Raw genomic sequence first — 27,776 nt, 5'->3', positions numbered from 1 at the left:
ATGCTTTGTTTGTGTGCATACGGCAGATTATCCACGCTGCTGCACCTTTTAAGTAGGTTGATAATACATCCCATCGGAGGCATCAGATAATAAACATCCATTATCAGAGTGCAACCAGCGGTGTTTAAAACCCCATATGCACTTACCAGGCAGGAGACTAAATATACTTAAGTGCTCTAAACCGATTCTTCAGTAAGCGCTACCAGATATATTCTTGGCCTTTACGGCGAAGCACCACATAATTCACTCCGCTCAATAAGAGCTCGACTCACGGGAGATCTCCAACGGCGGGAGCGCCCGCTAGAAACCTTGAGATCAGCAACAATGACAAACAAAATGCCTATTTCACAGACAGGCGGACCTCTTTTCATCAGCGTAAAGGGATTAGCTGCGAACTCAGACACGCTCTTGGGGGGAAGAACGCTAGAGCGATACTCTGCACGGAAAGCTTGCATCCTATATCAGCGGTTTTCAAATGCTTTGACGACAAGCAGCCCCAAATATGATGATCCCACTGCGAGGGACCTTCCATGTATGAAAACCCATACAATAATACAGCTTAAAAAAGTTGATTCTGAAACTACTAACAGTACAATTTTGTTCTTACAAAAGCACTATCCACAAGGCCTGCAAAAGAATACACAATAACCTTGTCATCACATCTGACAAATCTATGCAAACACTTGCCAGAGACCAATTTCCACAATGTCAAAACTTGCCGCAAGTCTCAAGAAAAAGATCCCTCAAGTGGCCTTGAAACAGGCCAGTGTGTTACACAAAGAAAGCTACACCATATAATTATCAATCACAAGCAGTCAAAGGGTAATAATGGGGGTCTGAAATGCTGTTTTCATTTGCAACGTTGAACACAAAGAATAAATGACTTCTGATTCCTGTTAGATACAGTGAAAACACCTATTAATCTTCTCTGACGCCTCAAGTGCGCCGAGTCCATTTATCTTCTCGCAAATAAAGTCAGCCACCCTCACAAAAACATGCCGAGAATGGATTGAGTGCCGGGGGGCCAAAGCTCGACTCCTGCTTACTACGAATCCATCCGGACGCCAGTCTTACCTCTCTCCAGTGTTCTGGGCCGCACTCCTTCCCGGCAAAGTTACACTCCAGCAGCATGTCGTCCATGCGGTGACGGGTGCGATTGAAGAACTCAGCGAGGCTAAATCGAGACCCTTGCCTGTCGGGCTCCGGCGCCAAAGGGATTCCCGGCGCCATGTTGTCCTCGTATCCCAACAGCGGCCCCATGAAAAGCAGGTCGCTGTAGCTCAACTGCGAGCGCCGGAACGTGTTGTAGTTGCAGAGCGTGATGGCAGGGAACGTCATGTTCCTGGCATTTCGCTCGTCCAGCATGGTGATGTAGTCATACTGCAGGTAGTAGATGACACGGTCCACCACCTGCATGAGGAACATGGAGATCGCCAACAAGAAGACCACCGCCCACAAGCCCTGGCGGATGCTCAACTTCTTGTCCTCCACGAAGACGTGGTTGGCACCGTGGAGGGAGCAGCCACCAAAAAACGTGGCAAGGCTGATGTCAGGCACTTCTTCTTCTTCAGTCCCATCGTATGTGTCCGGATCATCACCATCCTCTTGGTACTTGCCGTGTTCGCCATCTCTCGACCACACCACGCGCTTGTAGTGATCGTCGAAGCTCCCTTCGCGTGAGCGACCGACTGGCTCACTGTCTGTGCTGAAGGAGATGGTGCATGTGATCCGTACCATGATGTTAAATCAAAAACTGGTCAACGGTGAAACGAAGAACACGGAAAAACTTCTCAGCTTGCTTGGTTAAACCAAGAAAGATTCATTGACCCCACATAAACCAATCCAGACTTGATCTTCAGAGCACTTGAGATGGAAAAGCATCAATGATCTCTTTAGAAATGGTGTTGAGCACTTTGACATCCCCAGTAATCTGTCTCTCCCTTCATATCGGGACATCTGAAGAAGAATGGCGCTGTTGGGATGTTATGCACTTCCTGGCCCCAAACTCCCTCCCTCGGACAAGGAATAGTCCCAGTGCAACCTGCATCTGATGTCAGCACCAGATCGCATTTCATTGTGCATTTAGGCACTTAGGGTATAATCCGGGTCGTTTCTATCACATAATATCTGCTTCATGAATTTAGAGTCATGGGATTTTTCACTAGGTGATAAAAGGCACAGCAGCCGTTATGCTTTGATAAACAGTATATACTGAATGCGTCACTGTTGCCATTTATCAGCTCATGAATAAACACTCTAGAGTTTCAAGGAAAGGCAAGATATCAATATGTGCATGTGTGTGGCAGTGGCTCAGAGGTGAAGATAACATACAACGCCATGGATGAAAGGCTAAAGAACACAACTGCAAACCCAACACCCTTTCATGATATGTCTGCGCTTACTATCTAAACTTACTATTTCCCAAAGGGAAATTCAGCACTTGATCAAAAATTTAATCACCACAATCCACAGAACATGAGGAGAATCAATTTTGGGAGGTAATTTATTTAACATACATAAAACATAAATCGTACATTTTTGTGCTCATTTCAATGGGACGATTTGAATAAGAATGGATTTATTCATTAAAAGCAAGTCATTTACATAGGTTTTTCATGATTGAGACTTCTTGAAGATGATTAGCTGCATGTTTTCTGTCCTGGACAACTGTGCGTGATTGATTCTGGCAAGATCAAAGAATCAAGGATTTATTTTCAAAGCACGCAGTGTTCGGAAGCAAACCGGAGGCGTTATTTTTAAGGCCCGCTGTCTGTCTTTAAAACCTATTGTGTCTTCTTGTACAGCTGCTCTACTGATTGATCTCTATTGACGACTATGACAGCCAGAGTTACTTCTTTTCTTTTTGACTGATGGAAGTGACAGAATTTAACAGATTTGAACTGAACTATGAAGGGGTGAAATGGATGCAATGGAGCAAGAACTGTTAAACTGTTGTTGTTATAAAATTAAACTTTAATACATTGTACAGAAGCATTAATGATGATTTTCTAAATCAGGGTGCCCAAACCGGTGTCCTGCAGAGTTTAGCTCTAACCCCAATTAGACACACCTGAACCAGCTAATAAAGCTCTTACTAGACACACTAGAAACTTGTGTTGAAGTGTGTTAAGTTGAAGCTAAACTCTGCAGGACACCGACCCTCCAGGACCGAGTTTGGGCACTCCAGTTCTAAATTGCATTTCCATGAACTGCATTTAAAAGCTTTGTCTATTTAGCTACTTGAAATTACAAACAGCTTCTAACACGAGAAGCTAAATGGTCAAAGTAGCTTGAACACTGGAGAGTTATAGCTCATTAATCCACTGACATAATAAAATGACCATTGGACCATTTGTTTTAGACCAATATCCAATTAAACCACCTTACAAAAGCTGCCAAATGCAAACAGCATCCAACAGATGGCAGCAGAGCTCAGCTTGTGAATCATCCAGACCTCCTGCCAAACACGTTTTTTTCCCCGTGTCGACCCACAACACTTGAAAATGCAATCAGTCTGATTGCCTGAAGCTGCCAGTGAAAATGAATTCTCAACATGCTCGTATATATTTCCCAGGTCTGCTCCAGTGGTCCTCAACAGGTTTCTCCATGGTCCATTCAATCTCCCTTCATTCTTGAGGGACAGTGTGGAATCAAAGAGTTATTTAAAGGAACAGTACACTAAAGACAAAAAAAAAAAAAGTGAGATAATTTATGATTTCTCTTTAGGTACCTTCTTGGCTAAGCCAAGCATCACTATTGTTATTTTTCATGCTCGTGGTCATCCGCACATTTCTGCCTAGTACCCATCGTCTTCAGACACTAGGGGGCAGTAGATATGCTGCCGTGAGGCGACTCTGTGCCTTGAGGGCGGGTATGTCATTTGAAGCGCATGGAGATGGTCCATCATTTCCACTCAAGACCCTCTCAACCGACAGCGATGATAGACCTGTCGTTACCATGGATACCGGCAGCGAGGGAAAACGCATGAAGACCCATTACCATGGATGTGTGGACGCGCACACACACATTCACACATGTGTAATTTGATTCAACAACCGCTGTGAGAAAATGACGTCCACTCTGTGGCTAACATCAGAATTGGCCTACTGGGCACTAATCGCATTATTTAACACCAGGAAACCTGCGAATGTTTACGGAAACTGAATTAATGAGACCGGCTGGTCTCGAGTGGCACAGATCCAGAATAAAACATGAAACCAGCTGGCACAACCACAAGTGCTGGAATTAACGAGCACTAAATTACAAGAACCGCAGATAGAAAGATGAACCTGTTGGTTGTTGCAGCTTGATACTTGAGAAATGATAGAATTTTGATGAACATGATCTTGTAATTTACATTATAATGATGGTAATTACAAGCACTTACATTATATTAAGCCAAAGGTCTAAAATTATTGTGAAAGAACAAATAAATAATATATATATATATATATATATATATTATATATGGAAAATTAAGCAGCTTAATTATAATTTAAAAATAATGTTATAGATAATATATATTTTATATTTCTAATAAATTGTGTTTATTATAAATGTTAAATAGATTTAAAATAAACATTACAATAATAAAAATGTAAATATATATTGAGTAAATTATAAAGTTTACAGAGAGTTTAATAATGGTGGGTTAAAATATAAAAATAAAAATGTAAGCAATTTTTTTTTAAATATTTATACATTTATATTATATACTTATATTAAAACAAAAGTTTAACATTTTGAAAGAACAGTGAATAAGTTTAATATAAAATCTAAATATTTATATTAAGTACATTATATTGCATTCAAATATTTAAAAAAATAATTTTGTAATTTACATTTTAATGATAATTACAAGCACTTACATTATATTGTACTGTACTGTAAAGTGTACTGTAAAGGTGGATTAAAATATTACATTGAAATGAAAAAAATTAAACAGCTTAATTATAATTACAAAATAGATGATTTATAAATTAATAAATTATATATAAGTAAATTATGTTCCATATAAATTTTTAATAAATATCAATTATAATATTAAAACAAATGTTCTACTATATATATATATATATATATATATATATATATATACACACACATACACACATACATACATACACACACACACACATATACATATTAAAATAAACATTAAAATAATATAAATCTAAATATATATTATGTAAATTAAAAGGTTTATCTAAAGTTTAATAATGATGGGTTAAAATATTAAACTAAAAATGTAAACAAGGTTTATAAATATTTACAAATTTACATTATATTTATATTCAAACAAAATGTAACATTTTGAAAGAACAATGAATAAGTTTAATATAAAATTAAATATATATTAAGTACATAATATATTAAGTAAATTGTAAATGTATAACTTATAAATGTTTCTTATAAATTAGTTCAGTAAAGATGGATTCAAATATTTTATATAGTTAGATGATAGATAGATAGATAGATAGATAGATAGATAGATAGATAGATAGAAATTTATACAAGACAAAAATCAATGAATAAAGTTTAATGTGAAGATATTAAAATGTATATAAAAAAAGAAAAACCCAGTAACATCTAAAACTCTTATTTCTTATATAAACTCTTATTATTTTTTTTATTGCTGCTTGAAGTTTATTTTTAATTCTCATTTCTCCATATTGCTCCTCTAAAGCACTTTGAATAATCACTGTAAATAAAATGCGCCTTATAAATAAACATGATCTCAGTCTGCTGCATTTACAGAACCAGCGCAGGACATAAGAGGCATTATTGCACGTCGCAAAAACAATACCAGCACAAACAAGCGGGGCCAAGGGACGAGAGGAACGATATGATTACTAAGACAGCTGCCGTGGGGCCGCGGGGGTCCTGTGGTGCGTTAAATAAGTTGTTTTGGTCGCTCGGCACGTTCTTCATATGAACCTATGCACTAAGGTTAGATGCACAAGACCTCACCTTCCTCAAGCCGTGAAAGACTCTACTGTGATGGAAAACACTGAAACTGAAATGGTAAACAGCATGACTCATACAGCAACGCTTCACCTTCATAACATTTATGAAAACATTATGCTGTTTTTATTATTACAAACACAAGATTATTGGAATCAGAGCATTAATTAGTTATATTTTCCTGCCCGCGTTATACACTTGACGCGGTATATTGCTAACATGTATAATTTATTTGTTGTTTGTCTACGAATGCTAAAATTCAAATTAGATACTTAAAAATTAATTCAAATCTTCCTCCTCGTCTTTCTAGAGGCAGATATCCGGAGGATCCGCAGCACTGACGGCATTTTCAACAGTTAAATTATAGCCTGCGTTTACAGATCTATTTATCAACCTCAAGCGGCTGTTGAAGCGCTCACAAACATTTGGAATAAACACAGTGCGCTCGTCTAGATCAATAACACCGCCGTTTGTGTGCGCTGTCTTTAAAGAGCACATAGAGCAATTTCAACTGACAAACACGGCAGAATCATGATGGATTAACAGAAATACCATTCCACTACCCACAATCCCGCTGTAGGCACGTCTTCGTCTTGTAAGGTGTGGGATCGATCGCTTCAGGGTGGATGACAGTGGTGGATCAGAAGGACCTGAATGGAGTTTATTCATGTAAAACTCACTGCCAATGATGTCATAGTGCTGTAAGTGGTTGCCAGGGTGTTGCTATGCAGTTTCATAGTTGTCCTGAGTGGTTGTTGTTTGTGTTGTTAGGGAGTTTTATAGTTACTAAGGCAATGTCACCGTTAACATTTACAGTTGTTGCTATTTTTTTGAGATTTTGAGTTGTTTGCCACAAGCAGATGCTATGTTGACTTGGGTGATTACCAGGGTGTTGCTATGTGGTTGTTAGTGTATAACTATGCGGTTTTCTTTTATGTTTCTAAAGGAATGCTATAGTGTTCCGGGTGGTTACCAGGGTGTTGCTATGTGGTTATTAAAGCGTTCACATGTTTCTATGTGCTTGGAGGGTGCTATGCAGTTGTCAGTGTGTTCATAGTGTTTTTTCATGTTTCTAAGTGGATGCTATGGTGTACAGGGTGGTCACCAGGGTGTTGCTATGTAGTTGTTTAAGTGTTGCGAGTGGTTGTTGGCATGCAACTATGTGGTTGACAGGTGCTGTGCAGTTGACAAGGTGTCCTTAGTGTTTTTTTTATGTTTCTAAGTGAATGCTATTGTGTTCTGGGTGGTTACCAGGGTGTTACTATGTGGTTGTTAGTGTTTTGAGTGGTTGTTGGTGTGTTACTATGCATTTGCCAGGTGCTGTGTAGTTGTCAAGGTGTTCTGAGTGTGGTTTTTCTTTCATGTTTCTAAGTGAATGCTATAGTATTCTGGTTACCAGGGTGTTGTTATAGAGTGTTGACATGTTTTTATGCAGTTGCCAGGTGTTATGCAGTTGTCAAGGTGTTCTGAGTGTTTTTTTCCATGTTAATATGCGAGTGCTATGGTGTTCATAGTGTTTTTTCTTTTTGTTTTTTTTTCCATGTTAATAAGTGGATGCTGTGGTGTTCTGGGTGGTTGCCAGGGTGTTGCTATGCGGTTATTCTGGTGTTAACATGTTTCTATGTGCTTGCAGGATGTTGCCATGTTGCCATGCAGTGTTAAAATGTTTTTGCCGTTCAGTGTTCAAATGTTTTTATGTTGTTACCAGGTGTTTTTTCAGTGTTTCTAAATGGATGCTATGGTGGTCTGGGTGGTTACCAGGGTGTTGCTATGTGGTTATTAAAGTGCCAACATGTTTTTATGTGATTGTGAGGTGCTGTGCAGTTGGCAAGGTATTCTGAGTGTTTTTTCCCCCCATGTTAATAAGTGGATTCCATGGTGTTCTGGGTAGTTACCAGGGTGTTGCTATGCGGTTATTAAAGTGTTAATGTTTTTATGTGGTTGCCAGGTGCTGTGCAGTTGTCAAGATGTTCTAAGTGGGGTTTTTTTTCCGTTTCTAAGTGGATTCTATGGTGCCCCTGGTTGTTACCAGGGTGTTGCTATACAGCTACTTAAGTGTTTAGAGTGGCTGTTGGCATGCAACTACGTGGTTGCCAGGTACTATGCAGTTGCCAAGTTGAGGTTTTTCATGTTTGTTAGTGGATGCTATAGTGTTCTGGGTGGTTACCAGGGTGTTGCTATGTGGTTATTACAGCATTAAGGTTTTTTTTTTTTTGTCAATGTGTTCTCAGTGTGTGTGTTTTTTTATGTTTCTAAGTGGATGTTGTGGTGTTCTGGGTGGTTACCTGGGTGTTGCTTTGTCGTTATTTCAGTTTTAACTATTTTATATGGTTGCGAGGTGCTGTGCAGTTGTTAAGGTGTTCCAAGTGTTTTTTTTTTTTTCCCCTCACATTTCTAAGTGGATACAATGGTGTTCTGGGTGGTTACCAGGGTGTTGTTAATTGGTTGTTTAAGGGTTTTGAGTGGTTGTAAGCATGCTACTATGTGTTTGCCAGGTGCTATGCAGTTGCCATGGTGTCCTTTTTTTCAGGTTTCTAAGTGGTTGCTATGGTGTTCTGGGTTACTTCCAGGCCATTGCTATGCAGTTGCCAGGGTGTTCTGGGTGGTTCTGAGACATTTACAGTTGTTTCTATGCAGTTGCTATGATATTCAGCGTGGTTTGCTTCAGTGGTAAGTGGTTTTTAACGTGTTGCTCTCCAGTTTCCTAACAGTTCTAGCTTGTTGCCAAGGCATTGCTATGCAGTTGCCAATGTGATCTGGGTGGTTACCAGAGTATTACTAAGTGTTCTGGGAGGTTGCTAGGCAATTGCTAAGGTTTTTTTGAGTGTTGCCAAAGCTTGTTGCTCTGGGTGGTTGTTAAGAGTGTGGCAAGGCAATTGCTATGGTGTTTTAAGCCATTGCTGAGGGGTTGCTTTGCAGTTGCTAAGGAGTTGTTGTAATGGTGTTTGAAAAAAGACTATGGATCTGTTCTCTCAATCAATGAACGTCTTTGGATTTTTCTGTGTTTTTACTGTCCTGCGAGTGTAAATCTGTCTTGGCAAACATGAGGTTGAAAAAAGATCTTTTTTTTACAAATTCCCGATTATATACTTTCTTGTATTTCGTTTTTTAGATAAAATGACAATTTCCAATCAGCATGTCACTTAGCAATTAGAGATAAACACAGAACGGATATGGTTAAAATTTTCCGATTCTCTAATATGGAGAACGTACAATTCTTTCTTGCATCTAATGACAGACTCGGCAACAAGATAAATAGCCTGATGTGAGGAGTCCCATTAGGACTCTTTCTTATCAGGAGAGCAAGCAACGATGTTTTGAGCAGAGATGCTATGATGCGGGAGGTAATGGAGCTGATGATGGGGTGGCGTCCTGCTTGGTTTTGTTTGATTCAGTGTAAATGAGGGTTTCATTAAAGTTTTCCATGATAATGTACAAGTTTTGACATACAGATTTTCACTTGGGTTCAGTTTCATGAGAGGAGCTAAAACCTTACGACTGATGGATGGAAATTTCGTGTGCCAAAGCTTTTTTTGTTAGTGCTAAAAGATGAACATTCTGGAAAAGTTCTACTTACTTCAACCCTGAATTGATTTCATTGGTCTGATTGGAATATATAAAAGTAATATACAACCACTGAGCTGGACAAAATGAGAGAATATATACTTATTTTAAAAGAATAAAAAATATATAAAATATTGTCTGTATTTCACCTTCTGCCAACATTTGTTCAAACAAAAGCAGTGGTACTGAAAAAGCAATCAACGTATCAGTGTACGAGAAACGCGAGGCTAATTCAAATATCTTAGAGCTAATGAGACACTATTGGGAATAACATGAGAGCGAACACATGAAAGCAGGAGCGACTATGACCGGATACAGGAATCCCAGTTTTCCCAAAGGCGTGCACACATTGATCTCTGCAAACGAGCCATTAGCCTTTCAAACGAATTTGCTTTAGGCGATCAGCTAACTAGAGCTTTAGACAGCAGACAGCGAGGCAGCTAACAAGTCGTGTTTGCAGCAAGTAGTGTTTGACAGCAAAGTGTTTTTTTTAAAATACAGCCTTGGTTTTCAAGTATTTTCTGCTCTTTTGTCTGGCGTACATTGCCGCTGATAATGAGAGAACATGATCACAAAGGTGTCATGTTAGTGCAGGCGTGGCATCAAGTAGCTTATGGCTATAGACTATTTGCAAACACACGTACACAAATCCACACAAAGAGTAGGTCATGAACTTAAAATAATGCTCAATGATTTCCAATAGGGCATCAGAAAAGGGCAAGTTCGCAAGGAGCGACGTGAGGGGGGAAAAAAAAAACGAGAAGGGCTAGACACAAAGCGCTCTGGGAAGGGCAGCCAGGGCTGTAGAGGAGCTAGTTCGATTAGCCTCGCTAAGCACAGCTTAAACTTTCTTTCTGACGGCCTTCGGCTGTGTGGACGAGGATGAAGCCTATTTAACGCGGCAGAATGATGGCGATGGTTATTATGCCGAAGCCTGGACGCTTCAAAAGGCTGTTATCTCATACGCTAGAGACGATAACTAAGCTGCACCTGAATGTCTTGCTTTTGCGTTTATCCTCATTTTACTCTTATCAGCAGAATGACCTCAATCCAATCAACTTCTTAAAATCCGTGCTGAAGGGGACACATTCTACACTTCTGTAGCATCTTATTTTTTTCCCCTTGAAGTCCACTGAATATTTCTTGCTCCAAAACAGTCATAATTCAATTTTAAATGCCAACGTTCACCCTTAAACAGTCCCTCCAGTTTTTCATGGAACACAATAAACTTTTTTTGCAACACTGCATAATTTGCCATAACTCTGCACTGTGCAGAATCCTATTGGACTTAGTTGATTCATGCAATAATGAGTTTGCTAGTCAAAATGTATCCAAAAAGGAAAATTCTATCATTGTTTACTGATCCTCATGTCAGTCCAAACCTGTATGTCTTTCTTTCTTCTTTGAAACACAAAAGATGATATTTTGAAGTGCTGTCGCTGTTTTTGTGCACACAATGAAAGTCAATAAGGTCCGAGACAACATTGATTGGACCCCATTGACTTTCATTGTATGGACAAAACAAAAACCCAGAGACTTTCCAACAAAAACAGATGCTCACAGGCCTAAGAGATTTAAATGTAGAGTGCCACACCTGTCGTTAATGCTACACACCTCTTCCCCTTCGCGTCGTCTCAGCAGCGGGGCTGCCAAAACTATGATTATGTCCTGTGTGACTCCATTATGTCCTCCTGTCATGTCAAATGCCCCCTGATGGAGGTGTGTTTGCTTACGAGACCCTCCCCCGCCAGCAAACGCCTTCTGAAGGAAGAAGCTGCGTGAGAGGATCGCTCTGGGAGATTTGCTCAGTGCCACATGCTTCAGAAAGGCTGTTTGTCAAAGACGTTTGCCAGTGTTCAGCTGCGCCGCTAATGTCTACGACTCCACGGGAAGTCGAGGGAGCATAAGAAAGCGCTGAATGCTGACTGATAGCTATATGATAACACTCGGAAAAGAGATAAATGTCAAGGACGATGATATTGTGTGGAAAAATCTTTGAAAGATACATAAGGTGGAACTGGAAAAAACTGTCATTTTTTACAAAATATTTGAATTCGTAATGCCAGTAGTATTCAGTTAAATGTTTTATAATTATCACTTCCTAGGGATTTTCTATCTTGAAAGGGACAAAGGAGCATGTGTTCTACTTGTCCAGTTTTCATTGGACAATTCATCCCGCAAATACTTAGTCTTCATACCTCAAACTTACCAACTTTAGTTGGTTGCGTGTCCTATCAGGAGGCTGCACCTGTTTGGCTGTTTAGGTATTCCGCTGTTGTCTCCGCCTCCTCTGTGACCGCCTCCCCTCGGCTCCAGGGACAGTGGGAGTCTAATCTGTTTGTCTTGTCACATAATATGACAAGCGCTTCAGGCGAGAGTTTGGTAACTACATTAGCGAGAGCGGCTAGATTTACCCTGGTGAACACCAGCCGAGGGACTCCATTCACATGCAGCAAATTAATTTGCTCTCATTTGCTAATGTGTTCCGCCTACTGACATCAGACGGATCACGCTGAACGCGGATCACGTTTGATCCGTGTGGTAAATGAAGCCCATTCTGGTTTCACACACACTGAGCCGTGCGCCGAAGTGTCCCTATAGAGCGTGTGAATTAGACAGTGACTTTCAGAGTGGTGAACTTTTTAGCAGAGTTTCAATAGCTGTTAATATTTGATTGTCAATGCTGTTAATGATTATTAAAATACATTATCATAGATTTACATACATGTATATAATGCTACAAATATATAACAAAGTAGATTTATAAACGCAATAAGTAAATGCAATAAAAAACTGCTCTATTTGCTCACTAATGTCTACTTAGCAACAAGTAAAATACAAAACAAACAGACAAAAAGAACAACAATTAGCCACCCAGAGCTTAGCAATCACATATCGATCAACAGCCACCCAGGAGTCCCTATAAACAGTAGAAACCACCTAATAATGCCTAGAAACCACACAGCAACCATCTACAACCACCAAGAATAAACTTTAAACAGATGAAACCATCCAGAACACCCCATCACATCAGAATCCACTTGTAATGCCCCAGAACACCCCAGCAACCATGTAGTAACAACCCAGAACACCCCATCAACTGCTTAGCAACTACCTACAGCCACCCAGAATACCCTATAGACAGTAGAAACAGTGAAAAACCTTTAGAAATTACAAAAAAAAAAAAAAAAAAAAAAAAAACTGCATAGCAAGGAAACTTAAAGGAAACTTAAAGTCCACTTCCAGAACAACAATTTATAGATAATGTACTCACTCCCTTGTCATCCAAGATGTTCATGTCTTTCTTTCTTCAGTCATAAAGAAATTGTGTTTTTTTTAGGAAAACATTTCAGCATTTTTCTCCATATAATGGACTGACATTGTGCACCGAGTTTGAACTTCCAAAATGCAGTTTAAATGTGGCTTCAAACAATCCCAACCGAGGAAGAAGGGTCTTATCTAGTGAAACGATCAGTTATTTTCATAAAAAAAAATACAATTTAAATACTTCTAAATCTCAAACGCTTGTCTTGTCTTGCTCTCCCTGAACTCTGTGTATTCTGACTCGACAGTTAGGGTATGTCGAAAAACTCTGATCGTATTTTGTCCCTCAACTTCAAAAATCATTTCAAAATCATCCTACATCACTGCAGAAGTACCGACCCAGTCTTTGCAAAGTGAACATGCAAAGAAGATCAAACACAATTAACAAAAAAGGTAAAACAGCGATACAGGGCAATTTTGAAGCTGAGGGAGAATATAAGATTTTTCAACATACCCTAACTGTCATGAACCGGAAAAAAAAAAAAAAAAAACAGAGGTCGGGGAAGAGCAAGATAAGACGAGCACTTGACATTTAAAAGTATAGAAATTGTATTATTATTTTTTTTAAATAACCAATTGTTTCGCTAGATAAGACCCTTCTTCCTCAGCTGGGATCGTTTACAACCGCATTTGGGATCGTTTGAAGCCGCATTTAAACTGAATTTTGGAAGTTCAAACTCGGGGCACCATATCAGTCCATTATATGGAGAAAAATCCTGAAATGTTCTCCTCCAAAAACAAAATTTCTTTACATCTTGGATGACAAGGGGGTACATTATCTGTAAATTGTTGTTCTGGAAGTGGACTTCTCCTTTAACAGCCAACTAATATATAGCCCCATAACAACCATCCAGAACCCTACAGCAACCACCCAAAACACCCTATCAACTGCATATTAACCAACTACAACGAACCCGGAATATCCTATAAACCAGGGGTGCCCAACCCTGTTCCTGGAGATCCACCTTCCTGCAGAGTTTAGTTCCAACCCTGATCAAACACACCTGTTTGTAATTATCAAGTGCTCCTTCAGATCCTAATTAGTTGGTTCAGGTGTGTTTGATCAGGGTTGAAGCTGAACTCTGCAGGAAGGTAGATCTCCAGGAACAGGGCTGAGCATCCCTGCTATAAACAGTAGTAACCACTCAAAAATGCATAGAAACCATAACCAATAACCACACAACAACCACTACTTTATAGCCAATGAGAACAAAACTTTAAACAGAAAAAAAGCACCCAAAACCCCATAACAAGCACCCAGAACACCCCATCAACTGTATAGCAACCACCTACAGCCACCCAGAATAGCATATAAACAATAGAAACCACTGAAAAAACCCTGAGAAACCACCCAGAACACCTCAATAACTGCACAGCAACTACTTAACAGCCAACTAATATATAACCCCATAACAACCGCCCAGAACACCCCATCAACTGCATAGTGACCAACTACAGCCACCCAGAACACCCTATAAACAGTAGTAACCACCCAAAAAACACCTAGAAACCACCCAAAAACCACACAACTACCACCAAAAATACGTTACAAACAGTAGAGACCACTGAAAAACCCATAGATACCACCTAGAACACCTTTGCAACTGTATAGAAATTATGTGAAAACCAACCAATATATAACCCAATAACAACCATCTAGAACCCCATAGCAACCACGCAAAACACCCTAGCAACCACTTAACAACTACCTACAGCCACCAAGAATACCCTATAAACAGTAGAAACCACCAAAAAAACCATTGAAACCAACCAGAACACCTCAGTAACTGCAACTACTTAACAGCCAACCAATATGTAACCCCATAGCAACCACTCAGAACACCATCAACTGCATAGCAACTACCAACAGCCACTCAGAATACATACAAACACAGAAAACATATCCAAGATTCCCATATAAACACATAGGAAACCACCTAGAATTTCCTTGCAATGACTCAGAACGCCCCATTAAAAACCATCCCACAACACACTAGGAAACCACCAGAACATTCGAGAAACCACCTAGCTACATCCCAGCAGTCCCAGCCCAGTGAGTTTCATAATAGTTCTGAAAAATGTTTATAGGAAATAAGGAGTAATTTTAAAGAACATAATATTATATTTTGAATTAGGCAAGACGCTAAATGTGTCGCATCATAAACTGAACTCATTTTAGCGTACCTGGGTACGGCGTCTAATCTGTCCCGCAGTGACTGCCGTCTGGCCTCTGCATCCCAGTCTCACGCCATTAAAATCTGTCATTGCACACAAATTTTTACAGCCGATAATCAAATTCCTCTCCACCAACTTTCCTCCTCTTTCTCGCTCGCTCACTCTCCACCTGGGTCTTTAAGCAGATCAATTCTCATCATAAGGTGCTCATGGAGGAAAGCGGGGCTTTAATTTACACCTGTGCTGTGTAAAGATGAGGTCTCAACAGAACACACTGTAAATAGTCATATTAGCGCAGCTTATTTCAGACATGTACAACACTGCTTTGCATTAAAAGACAAACATCATATGCTGTTTTGTATGGAAGCCCTTTCTGCCACTGAATAAAAAACAAAAAAGGTAATTGCGACCATTTAGACTTACAATTCTGACTTTTTCCTTGCAATTGCAAGTTTACATCTTGCATTTCTGACTTTTTTTTTCTCAAAATTACGAGATATAAACTCGCAATTCCAAATTTTTTTCTCAGAATTGAGATATAAACTCACAACTGTGAGTTACAAAGTCAGAATTGCAAAATATAAGCTCACATTTCTGAGAAATATATATATAAACTAAATGATATGTAAAAAAAAATAAAAGTCAGAACTGAGAAATAAACTCACAATTGAGAAAGAAAGTTGCAATTCTGAGAAATAAATTCAGAATTGTGAGTTTATATTTTGCAACAGAATTGCAAGTTATCTTGCATATATCGCAGTTTAGACTTTATAACACAGTTGTGAGTTATTAAGTCACAATTGCAAGATATAAACTTGCAATTATGAAAACATATCAGTCTTCTTTTCTCCTCAGAATTGGACTTTGGAACTTGCAATTGCGAGTTTATATCTTGCAATTCTGAGAAAAAATTCAGTATTAAATGAAAAAAAAAAAAGAATTGTGAGATATAAATGCAGAATTACAAAAAAAAAAAAAAAAAAAAAAAAAAAAAAAAAAAAAAAAAATCTGAATTGTGAGATACAAAATGGCATTTCTAAAGGGAAAAAAGTCTGAATTGTGAGATACAAAATCGCATTTGTGAGAAAAAAAGTCTTAAGTGACAGTTTTTCATCTCACAATTTCATCTCACATCTCCACAATTCTGACTTTATTACTTGCAATTGTTTAGTTTATATTATACAATCCTAAGAAAAAGTCAGAATTAGGAGTTTATCTCACACTTCTGACTTAATTTATCAGAATTGCGAGTTTATACCTCAAAACTCTGGGAAAAAAAAAAAAAAAATCAGAATTGCAGGAAGTAAACCCGGAATTGCAAGGAAAAAGTCGGAATTGTGAGATATTAATTAACAATTGCAAGAAATGAAGTCAAAATTTTGAGAAAAAAAAGATTATAAAAAAGTAATTATGAGAAAAAAAGTCAGAATTGTAAGATATTTTTTGTAATTGTGAGTTAATATTCACAATTCTGACTTTATAGTTTGTAACTGCAAGTTTATATCACGTAATTCTGAGAAAAAAAAGCCAGAACTGCAAGTTTATATCTTGCACCTCTGACTTAATTTCTCGGAATGTGCATAAAAGTAAAAAAATATGGTTTTTGAACCTTCTTATGTACATCAAAACGAAGGAATCACATCGCATGCTAATCCACTGCTATGTTTCCCGGCACAATTTGTCCTTCCACAACCAAAGAGAAAGTGTTATTGTATATTAGAGCTGGGGCTGCACGACAAATCAAAATGAAATCGCAATCATGATTAAGCAAAAGCTGCGATTGTCATGCGCATCTTGTCAGTGAAGCACGGTTCTGTGATCAGCAGTAAATCTGGCCATCTTAAAGCCAGAGCAGGGTTGCCAGGTTTTCATAACAAAACCCACCCAGTTGCTACTCAAAACCAGCCCAATCACATTTCAAGGGGGTCCCCCATTAAAACATGTTATTAAATGTTGTATTTTCACATGCTTTCAGATGTAGCACCATTTACTACACAGAGCCGTAGTTCACTGAGAGTCAGAAAAAAGTCAGAATTCCGAATTTTTCATCTCACAATTCTAACTTCATTTCTCACAATTGTGAGATTATATCCCACAATTATTTTTTTCTTGCACCTGTAGGTTTATATTCACAATTCTGACTTTATAACTCTTGTGAGTTTATATCATGCAATTCTGAGAAAAAAAAAGTCAGAACTGTAAGTTCTTGCACCTCTGACTTAATTTCTAGGAATTGTGAGAAAGTCTAAACTGCAAATTTGTATCACATTGTCACATTGTTGTGTGCAGGGAATAAGGCGGAGGAGCGAGGAGGTGCTAAACACAGAATTTATTAGTATAATCCACAGGGAAACAGGAACGAACAGGAAACAGCAGGGAACCAGCAAACACAACGTAACTCGACAGAGAACCATACGCAAAATGACTTCATACAAAATGACAATATAAGAACCGATCTAAACAGGAACACAACCAAACTTATATACAAGGAAACAACCAATCAGGGGGACAGATAAACAATCAAACAGTGACGTAATAAATGAGAAACGGAACAGGAAGACCAAATAAGGGCAACACAGGGAAAAAACACACAAAACAGCCCAAAGGGTCTGACACACATACTAACACACATTTTTACCTCACTCAAGTAAATTTTAAAAAGTATTCGTAGTTTATCAGTGTTTTTCCTTTGGAAAATTTTAATTCACTACATTCCAAAGCATAATGTCATACTTTTTACTGCACTAGATTTCATAAATAAAAGTTGTTTGTTTTAATACTTAAAAACTTAAAAAAACTCTTTGAGTTACTTTTACTTGAGTAGAAGTAAGAAAGTAATAGATTTCTCATGTAATTAAGTATTCAATTATATTTATTACGAAATATAGTGCAGTAAAAAGTTAAATATTATGCTTTGGAATGTCATAAAGTAAAGTTTTATAAAGAAAAACCCTCTTATATAGAACAGACACTTGAACAGCACTTTTACAGCCGAGTAAAAATACTTCACTACTGTCCGCCTCTGGTATTATGCAATTCTGAGTAAAAAAAAATCTGATTTGCGAGAAGTAAACACGCAATTGTGAGAAAAAAAGTCTGAATTGTTAGATTTTAAAAAGTCGCAATAACCTTTTTAAAAAATTATTCATTTGTAGCTTCCACACTTTTTGCCTATTGCAAATGAATCACTGAATCAGAGTTCTGAATCAATTCAATCAAACGGACATAACTGAGTCACTTGTTCTTGAACTGACAAACTCCAATTGAATTCTAAACACAAGATGCTTCTAAACATAATATTCTTTCGTAATACAAAAACTGCATTAAAATCATTGTGATATTAACAATGTTGCTCAATATTGTACCCCCAGCAAAATGTGTGATGGATTTCACTAATTATGATTTCCACCAGACTCTTCTCATTGTCCCTGCAGACGTGTCCCTTTATTACAACTCTAAATGAGACTGAATTAGCGCCACAGTTGTAATTAACAAAACTGAACAATTATGATTCTCCATGATCGGAAAGAACAACAAATGACTCTTCCGAGAACAGAACGATTCTTTGCTGCCAAAACATCCAGAAACACACTAAAGAGGAACAGCGAAAACAATAATGCACCCCCTTAAATGATTAAATCAATTGGAAAACTAGTAATTAGAAGAAATTTGTACAGACTCCTAAATATATCACCGCTGACTCAATCTGGACTAGATCATTCAGTCGTTCGGAGGCATACAGCACGTGCTGTTTGAGCTGTCAGGATATAACAGTCTGTAAAGAAGAAGAGATTAGCAGAAATGTCAGCTAGCTTCAGAAAACATCAGTGGATGGGGGAAAATCGATTCAAAAATCAGTTTCCCAGGATCTGACTGAGAGAACATATACGCAACAAGGTCAACATAAGAACATAAAGACAAGGCAAGAGTGGAAAATGATCACTGACCAAAAGTCAAAGCTGTATAGAATTTGTTCTGAGGTCATTTACCTCAATGGGAGTCTCTCTAATTAGCAGTTTGAGACTTGTTTGATGTGAATAAATATAAAAAATACGGCGTTTGAACTTTGATGTACATCAAAACAAAGGAATCACATCGCATGCTAATCCACTGCTATGTTTCCCGCCACATTTGTCCTTCCACATCCCAAAAGAAAGTGCTATTTTATATCAGAGCTAGGGCTGCATGATAAATCGAAATGAAATCGCAATCGCAATGTCATGTGCATTTTGTCAGTGATGCACAGTTCTGTGATCAGCAGTAAATCTCCATCCAAAGGCCAGAGCAGGGTTGCCAGGTTTTCAAAACAAAACCGAAAACTAGTCCAGTCACATTTTGAGGGAGGTCCCCCATTCAAAATCGCATGCTGGGAGATAAAATACATTTTTTTTTTTTTTTTTTTGGCAAGGTTCCCCTGGTAAATTCGTATTTCAGGGGCTAAATATGACATTACTGGGGTGGTTTCAACCCGCAGACATCAAAAACAACCAACAACAACAGTGTTAGAGTAGCCGGTAACCCGGTATCCAACACTACTTTTTATTCTGTATGGTACTCTCTGTGTAATAACAAAAACATTTATATCAGTGAAAGAAGAAGTCCCAAAATTCTCAATTTCAACACTTTAAACAATAGGGCCCTACAATCTTTTTCTTTTTTCCCCGCAAATTCTTGTGTGTTTTAATTTTTCTGATTTACTGTTACAACATGGAAGACAAATTGTGTGAATATTTAAGTTTAAAAATGTTTAATAATAATTTTAGTATTTTTTTTTTCTACAATTAAGTGGCTAATCTTGTAGTAATATTTATTTTTATCATTTAATTGTTTCATTTAAATTTGGCAGAAATAGGAATATATAAAGACCTACATTTTACTGTACAAAAGTAATACAGGACTTCTATATTTCTGTTATATGTTAAACTGTACTTTTCTTTTGACGAGTTGCCGAGTTTTAAGGCAGCTGGGTTACTTACCCATCTGTTAAGTTTAGCAAACACAAATATCTAAGTTGTAACTTAGTACAACTTAACATTTCAAGTTGAATAAACTTATTTTAGTTGACTGAACTTAAAATTTTAAGGCAGCAGGGTAACAAATCATTTTAAGCTGACTCAACAAATTATGTTTTTTATTTTTTTACAGTGTGTTTGTATATGATGCTAGTTTTCTCAAATGAATCGGTAAAATTCACATGAAGGGACTCACAGCAAGATTATGTGTTCATGTCGTCATATGGTGAGACGCAGAGGCCAAGAAAAAAAAAAAACATGAGCGTCACATGTGCTTCAGTATTTATGTAGTAAACAAAACCGTGTCAATGCCATTCATACATACAGAGGCACACAGAACATGCAGGATTCATATTTTGCGTTTCAATATTCACAGACACTATCGCAATCCGAATTAAGTGACAGACCAACTTTTGATTTATTTATTCAAAAATCGAAGAACTCCTTGGCATTCCGTTCTGTAGAGTAAATTCCGTTCTTATGAATGGACTCGCGATCCCGTCAGTAGGCGCGTTTCCATTACAGATTTGTGCAAAACTTTGGTGATATTTTATAAATGTCGATAAAAAAAGTACTGTGAAATGACAATGGTTCCATTAACCGATGTCATGCGACTAAAACATAATTTGTTCCTCTCGCGATATGTCATGGCAACATATTTTGGTGGGATTTGGACAGATTTTGGCTTTATTTAATTAAAAGAGGCATATGCGTGTATCTTCACAGAAGCAGCTCAGAGAGCTGCTTCAGAAACATGTGTGGTGCTGCTGGTATAAATATAACATCAGCTCCGGTGACCACGTCGAAGCCGTTACACGCCGCAGATGTGTGCAGTGTTCATAGTAAGCATTAACATCAGCAAAAGCCCCTTATACTTGAGAGTGGCTACGTATGAAGTGTTTCTTGGAGTTTATAGTACATTGAAGAATGATCATATGACTTTTTACATATACCATGTGACCTGTAAATGCGAAAAAGCTGTTTCATTGCAGTTTTGCGAAATATTTCTTTGTTTTCGAATTGCCTGAAAAACCACCTCACACGAGCCTAAACTTTTTTGCGATATATGGGAGTTTTTGCGAAATTGACGCGTTTACATTAGGGGTATTTTCAATTCAGTTTTTGCGGAGGAGAAAATATAGACGCGCATCCATGTAGAGACAGGAATGACATGCTGTCATGTAAATAAGAAAAATACCGTAAGGTTATTTAGTTTGTTTAATAAAAGATTATAGACCTGTATAGACCTGTTCTATAGGAAAGGTAACCTTAAATTACTTCTGTTGTAATCTGCCGCTATATTGAAAATAAAATTAACTTGACCTTCAAGGGGGGCGGGGCATCCCCCTAATATATTGGTAGGGCAAACACTGATCTGCGATAATGAACGCGATATAGCGTAGCCTGTCAGTGAACTACGCGCTGTGTAGTAAATGCTGCTCCATCTGAAAGCACCTGCTGGAGATTTAGTACTGATTACACAACCGGCTTTTTCTGAGAAAATGCGCATGACAATCGCCATTAATTAATCATGCAGCTCTAATCAGAGTCAATTAGAACAGTCTAGCAACCACCTAGAACACAATCAGAGCCAAACATTACTTAGATTTTGGACCAATAAGATTTGCTTGGGACGGAGCTACAAAACATAAAAGTGTTGTCTTAAACTCAAAATGTTAATAATAAGCATTAAGCTTTCTTTTTCATTTCTTCAGAGAAAAATACAGGCCATTTCTTGTTATTTTTCTGTATAATTATACAACAGATTTTATATCTATGCATCCCTGGAGAGTACCACAGTTTTACTGTTAGCTAAAAGCACAGTAAACTTAGCCAAACTATTTACTAAACAAACACAGAAAAAGTTGAGAAGTTTTATGAATGAAATGTCCTGAGTCCACTTTTCCAGATCTAAAGCACTATAGTCCTGACTGTTAAACGCAGACTGCACTGTTAAGTGCGCATGAATGTAAAGCGGCTGATGAAATGCTAAAGGTGAGCAAATCCCCCCGTTAGAAAGTGAGCAGAGAACAGCACTGCCATAAACATACGCCAGTCATTAAACCATATCCCGGGGAGATCCTCTGACAGATCCAAGCGGAGTCGTGTTTTGCTGCCATGCCCAATTTAGCAGAAATGCGGCACGACCGTGTCATCGCCCCGCGGCCTAAACACAGCTGACACCCCGCAACCTTCCCACTCAGGTAAAAAGTTGTTCACCGATTTAACAAATCACCTGTTCCACTCATTTAAAGATCACTGACTTGAAATCATCTAAAAATGAGTTAATGGTCCGATTACGATGTTGGTATGCCAAGCCTACGAGTGCTAATACATCTCGTTTTCCCTCACAGATTGCATAAAAGACATTGTGCAAACCACATTTCACATAATTTATGACAGTTGCTTTCCATTAAACGTGGAAATGAATCTTTAATGTAAAGTTTAAGGCGAAGGTACTAAATGGAAGACACTCATGGATGATTAGCTGTTATTTTGAGACACAGACCATTTATACAAGTCCAAAAATTTAGCAAAACACATTTAACTTTGCATCTAATGCGACAGCACCACAACAGATGATGGGAAACTTTGAAAACTCTGGCAACAGCACCCACTCAGAACACAAATAACTTTAAAAACATTATTTGGATGTGGATTTTGGACCAATTAGAGTTCACTTTGGGCGAAGCCATGAATTAGTATCTCACTTAGTAAATCTATAAAGATACACATTTACAAATACAAATGTAACATTATTGTTCAATTTAATGTTTAGCATTTGAACTTCAAAAAGAACATCCATTTTTTGAACTGTTCATTATCATTTGTGATGACTTTTTTGAATTGACTTTTATTTTCCATTTATTTAGACAAAATAGTATAGAATTGTCAACCATAAAAATGTATTATTTTATTTTATATTTTATATTTTACATTTTATATTTTATTTCACAGCAGATTTTTTTTTTAAATCACCCATTAAGGTCATTTAAAAGATGAGGTACTGACCTGAAAAAAAAAAAAAAAATAAATAAATAATGAGAAAACATTTATTTATTTATTTATTTATTTCAAAAGATCAAACACCATGACTTAATAATGGTAATAATAAAAACAATAACATGAATTTTTTTTTTTTGCTTTTATTTTTTATCTATTTAGACAAAATAGTATAGAATTTTCAACCAGAATATATATATATATATATATATATATATATATATATATTATTTATCAGCATTTTATTTATTTATTTATTTTTTTTTTTAAATAGTTCATTAAGGTCATTTAAAAGATGAGGTACTGACCTGAAAAAAAAAAAAAAAAAAAAAAAAAAAAAAAACATTTATGTATTTATTTACTTACAAATTATTTACAAAGTAAACTGTAAATTCAGAGTTATGTGAAGCTATCTGCAATTCTACTCATGAAATCTGAAAATATATAACATATATAACAATTCATATAAAGTTATAAAACATATATACACAGATATAATGGGGGAAAAATTTACAAAATTTTCAACAATTTCAAAAGATCAAACACTATGACTTAACAATGGTAATAATAAAAACTATAACATGAATAAATTTAACAATTAATAAATGTAGTTAAGTGGCAAATCATAAAAACAAAAAAAAAGAGATTATTTTATTAATTTTATGCTGCAGATTTTTCAAAACCACCCATTAAGTTCATTTAAAAGATCATGTACTGACCTGAAATTATCTATAAATGAGTTAATGACCCCAATATGATGTTAAAAGATTGGTGCGCTAAGCGTATGAATGGTAATACATCACATTTTCCCCACACAGATAGCAGAAAATGCACTGCGCAAGCCACATTTCACATGATTCATGGCAGTTGCTTTCCATTAAACCTGGAAATGAATCTAAGTTTAACATGAATGTACTCAATAACACACTCGTGGCCCATTAGCCATTACTTTGAGACACTGCCTATTTATAAATGTATTTTTGGGCTTTTTTTTTTAATCATTTTGTGATAGCACCACAACAGACAATTACCACAAATCACCTCTCATATTTTAAGTAATATAATTGCACCCTTACTAAAAATGACTTGGTTAACTGCTAATAATCACATTTGCATCTGTACACCTCTGGTTTATCATTTTTATGGGTACAAATGAGTGGATACTTTCACGCCACTGCTGACATCTGTCCGTTACGGTCGGTCCACTGTGAGGACTCAGAAAACCACGAGTTAAAAGGAACAGGGTAATTGATATTCCTCAGGGAGCGACGTGACGCTGCCAGGAGAGCAAGAGCAGGAAAAAAACAAAATGGATTACTCAACGTCAGTAATGGCCATAAACACATAAATCACCCACGGCTGGCGAAGGAGCCCGGAAAATAATTCAGGGGAGGCTATGAGGGGAAATGAGGGAAAAAACGAACTGTGTTGTGCCACTGCTAGCCGCAGAGTGCCATCAGAGGCAACGGCAGGCAATTAGCAGCTTTAACGGCAAAAACGAACCCTTACTGCTCTTCAGATCCACGGGGACATTCAGCATTAACCCGGTTTAACCCGGTTCTTATGTAACGGTTTATTGGCGGGTTATTTTAATGGTTTAAAACGGTCCCCTAAAATGTGCACTCATCCCATCAAGCCAACGATGTGCATTTCAAAATACTCCAAATTAGCTAATGCAGTCTGGAGCCATTCGGTTGGGACTTTCACGTACACGACCGTCCACAAAAAGCAAAGTTTCTTCTAAGGGCGCTTTCACATCAACATTTTCCAATGTATTGAACTCTAAGTGTCAAGCGACTGATGGCATTCAAACGATTTCAATTTCCTTCCGAAGCGCAGCTGATGACCAGACAATTAGGAAAGGCCATTTTTATATGAGTGGTTGCATCGCAAATCAAAACGAGATGGAAGACAGATCGATGCTATGCATATCTTGATATGATTTTAAAAATGACATGACAGACAGAGAATGATTATCATGAGAGATATTATTTACAAAGTAAACTGCAAATTCGCAATTATGTGATGCTATCTGCAATGCTACTTATGAAAACTGATAAACTTTGATTTATTAATTTAAGCTTGCACAACACACAGATACAAATGGAACAAATGGACCGAGTCTTCAATTTTAAAAGACCAAAAAACTGACTAAATAATGGTAATAAAAATGATAAATTGAATAAAAACCATAAAACAACAAAACAATATATAGCTGCAAAAGCGATTACCAGGGTTCAAGTGCTTAAGGCATTTTAGCATATAAGGAAAAAGATATTACATATTATTTAGCAAGGGTGTACCCACCTAAGCTAATTATTAAAAAGCATTTTAGGCAAATCCAGGTAATTTACCACAGAAATATGATGTTTTTTGAATGTTTATGACTGTTTATGCCAGCTGTGGTCTGATCCTCTTAAAACTTTGTACGCATGTTTAGAGTCTCATGTGCTCAGCAGGTTTTGTGAAGTTTTGAGTTTTTCTTTAGGCTTTATAGGATTTTGGGTACGTTTGGGAAGGCCCCTTTTCTAATTGACCCCATTACAGCTTCCCAAAGGGTAAATTTCAACATTTTTTTTGATAATTATTGGCCTTGAGAGTCCTGCAGTGTTTTTTTTTTTTTTTCCCAGATTAAGTGGAAAACGTAGGACTAGTTCACAAAAGTATTTTTTTTGTTTTTGTTTTAGTTTTTTTTGTTTTTTACATTATTTCAGTCATTTAACAAACTACTCGATTGACAGCGGTGGTTCTAGAGGCAAAGTTGTCTGGAATGAGGAGTTCTATCGTATGATAGGAATATTGTGCGTATTTGCGAAAAAACGTGACATACAATCCTTGATAAATGCGATATCGCCTCCAGTGACCAATTTCTTTCAGATTTCTCTCAGACCTTTGGGGCTGTGAGTCGAACAGGCCCACCAAGTTTCGTTCCAATCGGCCTCCGTAAACCTTGTCTAACAGGTGCTCAAAATTTGTCGGCCAATGGGGGCCATGTTTTTGGAGATACGCGAATGTCCTTGTAAACGCTTGTGGCATTTTGGAGCAAGACTGTGCACATTGATTTTCATGCTGATGGGACAAATGGTTGCGCAGTTATAGCCTTTTATTTTTCCCCATTTTATAGCGCCACCAAGTGGCCAAGCTCCATGATTTTTTTTTTCTTACATGTGTGTTCTGAGTTATCTCATTCCATTTAGAAGTTATAGGCATTTTACTAAAAGTGGCCCTGCCCGTTTCAAAAGTTTTGGCGCCCATTTGCGTCGGTGAGTCGAGAGTTCAACCTTTTTTTTTTTTTTCTTGATAATTATTCCAAAGAATGTTTCTGCACTGATTTGATTCCAATCGGCCTAAAAAACCTAGAACTAGTTTGTAAAAGTAGGTTTTTGCAAAGAAATCCAAAATAATCATGATCGCATCTGATGCGTGCGTTTTATCCGGCGTGACTGACAGTTTAACAATTATGAGTGCTTTCATACTTTTGTTTTGCCACCCCCCCCCAAAATGTGAAAAACGCACACAAAAGGACAAAAACTTGCCATAAAAATGATGAACAATATTGAAAGCAACACAAAAGATGCCTATTTGAATAATGTGCTGTGGTTCTTGCATATGTTGTAACAATTTCCTGAAGATAAGTGATTAGAACCAGCTTTAAAGAATACATGGTATCATGGTAAATAATCCCTTTTTTTGGGGTAATTTTCTCTCTAAATCCAAATGTATGGCCTAATCTGAGGTTAAAACACTTTTAGGATGACCACTGATGTTTCCGCTGCACGCAAACAGGGTATGATGTTAGAATATGAGAAAAAGAAACATTTCTTCATGTTTCCAAGGGAATTTGGTATTTCTACAGAGGGACAAAAAGCAGAATGAAGACATCAATAAAAGAACAGCTGCATAATGTCCTGGAGAGCAGAAACGAACAAAGAAAAAGAAAACTGAAATTATTTGGATGAACACCAGCTGTTTGAACAACACACTGATGAGAAATCAAAAAAAAAACAAACAAACAAAAAAAACAATTTAAAAGGAACAAAGAATGAAACTTCTTCAAGGACTTTTATGCAACTGGTGTTTTGAACAATAAAATCATCAAAGTGTTCATTGTTTATTATCGTTAAATGTAATTCAAAATACTTAAAAAGCACTGAAGTTACACACAGGTCCATAGTGGACAAAAATCTCCATGTCAAAAAACTGTCATAACAATTTGAAGCGTGGGAGCACAGACTTAAGTTTGGTCTCATTTTAAAGAAGACCCATGGCAGATTACTGAAGAAGTAGAAAAAGTGCAATAAAAAAAAGTAGAGGTTCAAGTTTATGAAAATGCTTTTACATAAAGCAGATTTTATATGAAATATATATTTTATGAAACATGTTAAACTCTAAACCTCCTAGAAAATCAAAGCCATAAATCTAAACAAGTTTTGTTCCAAATATGAGGTTGATATCTCAAAAAATGTGCTTTCAGGAAGATTTTGTTTAGACGCAGTACCAAATTTCACCCATAAGATGCCAGCAAAACTGGTGCACACAGTGGTTGGATTTGTGATTTGCAGTAGAGTTTTTCTCTCCCAAATGTAACAAGAACACGCACACACAATTTTTTATTTAGGACACACATACAAACCACACTTTGACATCCATACCAACACACCCACACAATTATAGCTGCATTATTTGTCCAATTGGCTCTATAATTTGCAGAAGCAGAAAACAGGAATAAAGTGA

At 37.2% G+C, this 27,776-nt stretch overlaps 1 protein-coding gene across 3 annotated transcripts in view; it reads right to left on the bottom strand.

Moving 5' to 3' along the window:
• Positions 1–27,776, bottom strand: part of asic1b (acid-sensing (proton-gated) ion channel 1b) — a 227,665-nt gene that overhangs the window by 57,284 nt on the left and 142,605 nt on the right. Inside the window, exon 1 of one of the 3 annotated variants that reach the window (XM_051095501.1) lies at positions 1,075–2,165. The exons of 1 other annotated variant lie outside the window; for it this stretch is intronic. In XM_051095501.1, coding sequence (XP_050951458.1) covers positions 1,075–1,737 — 663 coding nt within the window. In that variant the 5' untranslated portion in view covers positions 1,738–2,165. Of the gene's footprint in view, positions 1–1,074; positions 2,166–27,776 lie in introns of those variants that run through there. One more of the 3 variants, XM_051095499.1, reaches the window with a different exon arrangement.

The sequence above is a fragment of the Labeo rohita genome, chromosome 22, assembly GCF_022985175.1.
Source record: "Labeo rohita strain BAU-BD-2019 chromosome 22, IGBB_LRoh.1.0, whole genome shotgun sequence".
Taxonomy (NCBI): domain Eukaryota; kingdom Metazoa; phylum Chordata; class Actinopteri; order Cypriniformes; family Cyprinidae; genus Labeo; species Labeo rohita.
Note: the sequence above shows the minus strand (reverse complement) of the source record. Positions and strands in the feature narration are given on the sequence as shown.